An 8624-nucleotide genomic window follows, 5' to 3' on the forward strand; every position below is an offset into this window, starting at 1 on the left:
GTTACTGTTCTTATTTTACCATAATATGAGGAGGAGGAGCATACCTGTCATCATCTGGGTACCAAAATCCAGGAGATCTGAGCGGAGGGGGTAGACGGGGTGATTGATCAGGGTATCTGCAGGATTTTATGATCAAATTTTAAGACTTTTTAAAGGCCTTTTTAAGACCTGCGTAAATAAAGTTAATACAATATGAGTGGGTAGTGCAATGTTTATGTTAACATATTAAACCTTAAAATGAAAAATGATTAAAAAACATGATTTACAGTTTAGATACAGGTTTTCACAAAAACAAAAAGTTTAAAAAATGATAAACTTTACATTTCAGCATTTAAACCATTTTTTTTAGAATAGAGTCAAAAGTATCAATTATTATATTAAATGAAATAATTCTTATCAAACAATCAGGGAACACAAACATTAAAATAAAAATAAAAAAGTCACGTTTAAAAAAAAAATCATGAAATTGTATTATTTGTGTCCTAAGAAGATGGAAAATAGCAATAAATAATTTTTTTGATTTCTCTTTATGGTCTTGCCCTTTTTAGGGTTAAAAGGCCAAATTCAGTATAAAGCTTTTGATGATGCATACTTTGTGTAGCCTACATTTTAGAATGTCACGCAGTTTTAGTGATTGAAATATTGCGGCGGCTACCTGCAAAAGGCAATCCATATAAATCCTTTTCTTATATTTGTTTTATTTAACTTTGTGGCTTTGAAACAGATGGAACATTAACAGGCTTGTGCTGGAGTTCTATGGGTGTTTTGCTCGCTTCGTGTCAGTCACGTGACTGGGAACTGAATATGTTGCCATCTTTCCTGATTGATCAAAGGTAAGACTCGTGTTAATATCCAGCACTAGGTGGCGCAGTGAGCTCTTCTGTCTAGAACTGGAGTTTATCATTGACTGAAGACTGATGTAAATAGATCAGATGATTTAAGCAGCAGCTCCTGACAGCTGAGAGCTCGATCATGATGGTTTCTTATAGTTTGTTCTGTACGCTGTGGATGTTATCGCTTTTTGGTGAGGCTTTTTTTTGTAATTCAAAAATATATGTTGAATTGCTGTGTATAATAACTAAGTTACTTAGTAGGAACTATTTTAATTAGTTATTACAGAAAAATATATGTCCGCCTTTGCAGTTAATCATTGTTTTTTGTTGTTGTGTACTTGTGGATCCAACTAACGTTAAATATTTATCTACAGTAGTTGAAGCAGATAAAAAGTATGCCGTCTAGCGCAATTAGTCAATAACTCAATGTCTTTCTTTCTTTCTTTCTTTGACATAGGCCAGTATTTAGGGGCAGACCTGCAGTTTTCTGGTCCGGCTAATGGAGCAGTAGAAGGAAGTGTGGTGTTTGCTCCTGATAACCCTCCCTCCACATCAATTCTTACAGCTCAGTGGAATTTTGGAACAACTGTTATATTGTCATCACAGTCTGATTCAACTATAATAGTCCCAGCATACAGAGACAGAGTCAGTTTTGACAGAAACACTTTCGCTCTGGAGCTCCGGAACCTGACACTGGAGGATTCTGGAACATACAAACTATCTGTAGTACCTAGTGCTGGAGCCCAACTTACAGGAGAAACTACACTACAAGTGTTCGGTGAGTGTGTTGCTTAAACTTCAGTATTTAATATCAAAGCATCGGCTATATAGGGTTAAAATATGATTATAAGAAATGAATTTAATGTGTGGAAGGGGGAAAAGTGACATGAAGCAATTTAATATACTGTAAATTAAACACAGATGTGACAAGCAGAAGTACTAATGAGAGTATAATAATATTTTAGATATCCACAAGTCTGCTGTTATTTGCAGTGAGCTTTGTGGTTAATTGTTACTGAACCAGATTAGCACAGATGAGTGTTACTTAGGGCATTCTCATGTTTAAACTTTTAAAAATGTTATTAAATGGAAATCATGTTGAAACTGTCTTGAAAATTTGAAGCTTTATAATTTATTTTGAAATAACTTTGACAATAGATTTTTGTTGTTTTACTCTTGTCTGAGACCCAGATTTTCAGTCTTCTATCAGCTATGAAATCCATTAAAAATATAATTATATGTTACAAACTATGACGATATAAATAGACACTGAACATAAACATTCCTTTCATTGTTGATTGTCCTTCTGTACCACCCTTGACCACACTAACACACTAATTTTAAATCTATTGTGTTTATTCTTTGTCTCTCACTCATACAGAAAATATAACTAATATCAGACTTATTGGTCCAGAAGAATCATTAATAGAGGGAGAATCATCTGCTAACATCAGCTCTGAGGGAACTGGCAGCATCCTCTCTGTGCAGTGGATGAAAGATAACAGTCCTCTGTCTCCTAGCAACAGCACCATCTTCTCATCTGATAACAGATCAGTGTCCATCAGTCCAGTGCAGAGATCAGACAGTGGAGAATATCAATGTACATATAGAAACCCTGTCAGCTCTCAGACGGCAAAACTCAACCTGATCATCAACTGTGAGTGTTAAACACTCAAACATCAAGATGATTTGAGCTCAAACCTGATGAAATACAGACATTCTTCAGTGCTCAGTTTGTCTGTGAGTCTTTTGTTTGTGTTCTAGATGGACCAGAAGATGTTTCTGTTAAGGGTCAGGATGTGGTGGATTTAGGGGTTCGTGTGTCACTCTCTTGTTCTGCAAATTCTGAACCTTCTGCCTCATTCAGCTGGAAGTTTAATGGAACAGACACCAATGTGACCACAGACACATTCATAATAGATGAGACTGACTTCACACACAGTGGAGATTACATCTGCACAGCCTCGAATAATGTCACAAAGAGAAGCGCTTCACAAAAACATGCTTTACTAGTTAAAGGTAAGAATAGTTCAAACTAACCTGAAATGAGTTCCCAAGTTTTGATAATAAATACTTTGACCTTAAATTACCACTTGTTCAAAGGAACTTTGTTTTTAAGAAGGAATATTAAAATATCCACTGTTTTGTACATCTCTGCTTTATGTAATTGCCTTGTGTTGTTTTAGATTATTATTATTTATTTTTTTATAATACATGTTAAAGTGTATAACTGTTAGTATTGTGTGTAGTAAGTGCCTTTGGTCTTGTGATTCTTGTATCTTTTCTATAGAAGGAGGAGGAGGGCTGTCATCAGGGGCGATAGCTGGGATTGTCATTGGGGTTTTAGTGGCAGGTGCAGGCATTTGTGGTCTGATCGTCTATTTAACAAAAACTAATAAAATGTGAGTAATCTGGCAGATCATGGTGTATTTGTTTGTGATCACACATTTGATTTAACATATTATATACATCAATACATTTGTATACAAATCACAACTTCAGCTTGCAACAGGCCTTTGTAAATTAAGCTCTACACACATGTATGAACTTTATAATCTCATTCTTATGTGATTTTATTCCTGTTTGGTTTTATATCAAACTCAGTGTTTCTGAATTTCAGTGAATTTTCTTAACATTTGAAAAGTGATATGTCAGACATAATAAAATGACCACAGTAACTGTGACTGTTATAAAGTGAATTTTTTGTGAGACAAAAATGTATTTTTGTAACAAATGTAACAAATTGTAACAAAATGTCTTTGTGTTTATGTTGCAGCCCAATGTTAAACCAACAACAAAAAGGACAAGCAAGTGGAGGTATGTTTGTTATTCATTCATAATGCCAGCATTAGTATGATTTGATTGAACAACACAACTGACATCACCAATTATATCTAGATTGCCCTTGATAATTACATTAAATAATAGATTTCAGATTAACTACTTATATTACAGATGATTCAGTATATATTTATTTCAGTGTCAAATTCATCAACTCTTCTTTCCTTAAACAGCAGCACAAAGCAGACAGGAAACAGTGAGTAACCCCTTCAGTCTCTTCTGAAAGTAAAAAAAAAAAAAAAAAACTCATCCATCAATAAACTCTTTAATTACCTGTAATAAAAGAGTTTATTGACAGATGAGTTTATTTTTACAGTAAGCTCAAATGGACTTTAATCTTTCACATGTCACACAAAGATATGCTGATGATCACACTTAAACTATACTTAAACTATGGATATTGACAAATATTCAGTCATGATGGGCATTAGCACTGTTTATAGTGGGCTTTCTGTTTCATTTGTTTATCAGCAACATATTTTACATTTAATTTAACCTCAAGTGACAACATCATTCTGTCTGATGTTCTGATTATAATTTAAGAAAAAAAAAAATTGTTGGACACAAACTATAAATAAATTATTGATTTGCAGAAGGCTAGAGGAGATGGAACGATTCCAGGGAAGATGAGTGAACATATATACGAGAATGACAAACATGAAAATGAGTATGAGAATATGTATGAAAATGTAAAACTTGAAGATTCAAGAAGGCCAAGGGTTCCTACTCCTCCTCAGGTGAGCAGTCCAGTCCAGTTTATCCCATTCTAGAGCATCATATGTGTGTTTCAGCTGCATCACAAAATAAGTGCTCTTTATTCTTTTCTGTGGCTTTGCAGTAAAACAATAAGGAAGTCATTTGGTTGGTTTATTTTATTACATGCTTGTGTCACGTCTCTGTTCAGTTATCAAATCCTCCTCCTGTGCGCAGGTGAGGAAGTGAAGACACTGAAACACATCTACTGCAAGATGATCTATCAGGCTGTATATATATATATTTTTTTTTTTCAGTTTTAAGATACAAAAAATGTATATGGCATATTACTGAAATATTATAAACTGTTGCAACAACTGTTTGTTCTATGTGCTCCACTCATGCAGTTTAATTATAAACTTGTTCCTCACAATGGACAAAGGTACACTTAACTTACATAGTTCCTTACAAAGTCACAAATACAGAAGTATATTTCTGTAACAGTAAAAGATTAGGGTCAAAGCCATTATAAAAGCTAAATGTCTGTTAATGACGTGAAAACATGAAATACTGAAATAGGACAAGTACTAATAACATAGAATCATATCTGCAGATCTGGTATTGTAATGATCATTTGCAGGCTCACATGGAATCTGCACACACAGAATTCAATAGAAAGCAGATTGAACACCAGTTCTTTAAATCCTAGACATTTGACATCCTGTCTGTGCTCATTTATTCAATATTTTGGCAAGTGTTTTTAAATTTAAATTTATATTTATATTTATTCATAATGCATAAGCTACTTAGGTTTAGCTATACTATTGACCACATGCATGAAACCACTTCTCAGAAATCATCAGACACATCCTCATTCTTTTTTATCTGCATTGGGCCAATAAAAGAAGATACTGATAATGAATGGATAATGAAAAACAAAGGCCACATTCTTGACTAAATTCACCTTTAGAACTGAACACATCATCACTCAGGCAAAAGACATGAGGAAGTAACATTTTATTCTGGTCATCAGTGCCGGACTGGAAAACAATCTAAAATGATTTAATTACCCAAGATTTAACAAACCTATATTTCATACAAATATAATAAAACACTAAAGTTCCTAAATGTCAAAATTAGTGCAATATCTTTATTGTAAAATCCTAATACTGAAGACACTATTGAATTATTAGGCTATTATTCATATTTATGTGTTGCTGTCTGCTCTAGCGCCCTCCCTACCTAAACTATAAATTCATGTGAATATCTGTGTGCTAAATTTATTAATGTAACATTACAGTAGATAATAATGATGTCCTTTATGATAATCAGAGTTGCCAAGTTCTTTGTATTTTTGTTCGCAGTATTCTTCAATGCATTGATTGACACTCTGCTCACAGTAAATAGCCAAATCAGTGCAATAATATACAGGGGCAGACTTAACCAATAAGCGAGGTAAGCTTTGGGCCCTGGGGAATCAGGAGGCCCCATCTGATATTGGCGAAACATGGGGGAAGTTGTGGCCTAATGGTTAGAGAGAAACATATTTGGCAAATGCTCCAGTGTGTCAGTCTTGTGTTCCCGTGTCTTGTGTTTTTCTCCCCATGTTCTCCCGATTACCTAGTTTCTTCCATGTCTGATTATGCCCATATTTGGTTTTCCTGTTCCCATTACATTTAATTAGTTTCCTCATGTGTTCATTAATCAACTTATTAGTTCCTTGTTACTTAAGCCCTGTGTATAGCGTCTGTTTTTGAATATCTACCCCATGTGCTATGTGTGTTCCTGCCTGTTCTGTGTTCCCAGTTATTTGGAGGGTTAAAGACTGCTATTGTTGTAATTCCCTCATTCCTCACTCCTTCACAGTAGCTGAACCGTGATACAGTGTGTATTTGTGTTCTGGAGAGTGTCAAATTTTCACTCACTACTCAAAATGCAGAGTTTTTTTCAAGTGCTGAGTTCTACAAGCTTGTGAATCCTCTCACTGAAACATGTACATAAGAGATTGATGCAGGGATTGTGATTGATTGTGCAGTGCAGACAGCTTCACTGATTAACGGAATGTTGTAAGATTCCAATGAACTCGCACATAGCAAAGGTTTTCTGGCCCAGATCCAAGCCACGTAATCACTTTTCCCTGAGCCCAGTGCCGCAAAGAATGACAGCCCTGAAGTGGCCCAGAACTGGATTAAAGACACGGGCCACACATGGGCCATAACCGGCCCGAATCTCAGCCAGTTAATCACCCTTACCTAGCCCTGAACTGGGCCAAAACAAGTTTTGTTATTGGTACCAATTCTCAGCCTTAAGTAAACTAGAATCCCCAAATCTGAGCCACACCTGAGCCTTATATACTGTAGCCCAGACCCAATACAGAATCTTAGTATTTCATATTATTGCATTGTGTATTACTTTAATCGCCGTTATTCATTTTGTGACATGCTTTGGTAATGTACAGTCGTGGCCAAAAGTTTTGAGAATTACATAAATATTAGTTTTCAAAAAGTTTGCTGCTAAACTGCTTTTAGATCTTTGTTTCAGTTGTTTCTGTGATGTACTGAAATATAATTACAAGCACTTCATACGTTTCAAAGGCTTTTATCGACAATTACATGACATTTATGCAAAGAGTCAGTATTTGCAGTGTTGGCCCTTCTTTTTCAGGACCTCTGCAATTCGACTGGGCATGCTCTCAATCAACTTCTGGGCCAAATCCTGATTGATAGCAACCCATTCTTTCATAATAACTTCTTGGAGTTTGTCAGAATTAGTGGGTTTTTGTTTGCCCACCCGCCTCTTGAGGATTGACCACAAGTTCTCAATGGGCCATGGCCATGGACCCAAAATTTCAACATTCTGGTCCCCGAGCCACTTAGTTATCACTTTTGCCTTATGGCACGGTGCTCCATCGTGCTGGAAAATGCATTGTTCTTCACCAAACTGTTGTTGGATTGTTGGAAGAAGTTGCTGTTGGAGGGTGTTTTGGTACCATTCTTTATTCATGGCTGTGTTTTTGGGCAGAATTGTGAGTGAGACCACTCCCTTGACCTAAAGCAAACACACACATAAACCCAATCAAAGGGTTGTATGGGGAGTCGTGGCCTAATGGTTAGAGAGTCGGACTCCCAATCGAAGGGTTGTGAGTTCGAGTCTCGGGCCGGCAGGAATTGTGGGTGGGGGGAGTGCATGTACAGTTCTCTCTCCACCTTCAATACCACGACTTAGGTGCCCTTGAGCAAGGCATCGAACCCCCAACTGCTCCCCGGGCGCCGCAGCATAAAATGGCTGCCCACTGCTCCGGGTGTGTGTTCACAGTGTGTGTGTGTGTTCACTGCTCTGTGTGTGTGCACTTCGGATGGGTTAAATGCAGAGCACTAATTCTGAGTATGGGTCACCATACTTGGCTGAATGTCACGTCACTTTCTTTACTGTTGGCATGACACAGGACTGATGGTAGCGCTCACCTTTTCTTCTCCGGACAAGCCTTTTTCCAGATGCCCCAAACAATCGGAAAGGGGCTTCATCGGAGAATATGATTTTGCCCCAGTCCTCAGCAGTCCATTCACTATACTTTCTGCAGAAGATCAATCTGTCCCTGATGTTTTTTTATGGAGAGAAGTGACTTCTTTGCTGCCCTTCTTGACACCAGGCCATCTTCCAAAAGTCTTTGCGTCACTGTGCGTGCAGATGCGCTCACACCTGCCTGCTGCCATTCCCAGTGGCGTCCCCAGAAAATTTTAATAGGGGTGGCCAGATGAGCCCACAGTAAATCTTGGGGTGGCACATCAAAAAATAAATAAAAAAATAAAGGGTTTGCAATATTGACAAAAAAATGATATCTCTGTGATTTCTGGGATTTTATCGATAAGGAAAATTAGACAATATTTTGCTGTGTGTGTTATTGTGCTGATATCTTATTTCTAAGTGTGCTGAAAGCTGAGGCTTTTTTTTTTTTTAACCTTTACGCCATTTTTTTCTAAAAATGTGCACCATCTTTTAAGTCAGACACTTGCATTTGGGCTGTTAACAAGCAAATGCAATCAGTATCAACAAAAATTGATCTTTGCAATGCAGAGAAAACAGAAACTGCATCTGAAGTGCCATTTAGATGTTTTTACACACTGTTTAATGGAGCTCTGAGGGACATGGAATACTTTAACCTGCAGTTACAAATTAATAAATAATGTTTTGATATTTTAAACATAAAACATTGAAAACTGATTGAAATTGTTTAAAAAATGAAGTGGTACCTTAAAT

At 36.5% G+C, this 8624-nt stretch overlaps 1 protein-coding gene across 2 annotated transcripts; it reads left to right on the plus strand.

Moving 5' to 3' along the window:
- The first annotated feature begins 920 nt into the window (after positions 1-920).
- LOC109060168 (carcinoembryonic antigen-related cell adhesion molecule 20-like) lies at positions 921-4745 on the plus strand. Of its 2 annotated transcripts, none has more exons than XM_042772085.1 (9): positions 921-1024; positions 1291-1611; positions 2215-2490; positions 2598-2852; positions 3124-3235; positions 3610-3650; positions 3848-3870; positions 4268-4411; positions 4579-4745. In XM_042772085.1, the coding sequence occupies exons 1-9, from the start codon at positions 973-975 to the stop codon at positions 4606-4608; spliced, it is 1254 nt and encodes a 417-aa protein (XP_042628019.1). In that variant the 5' UTR covers positions 921-972; the 3' UTR covers positions 4609-4745. The 2 variants fall into 2 exon arrangements, with proteins under 2 accessions (XP_042628019.1, XP_042628020.1); XM_042772086.1 differs by having other exon boundaries at positions 4605-4745.
- The last annotated feature ends 3879 nt before the right edge of the window (positions 4746-8624 follow it).

Source organism: Cyprinus carpio, chromosome A16, assembly GCF_018340385.1.
Source record: "Cyprinus carpio isolate SPL01 chromosome A16, ASM1834038v1, whole genome shotgun sequence".
Taxonomy (NCBI): Eukaryota; Metazoa; Chordata; class Actinopteri; order Cypriniformes; family Cyprinidae; genus Cyprinus; species Cyprinus carpio.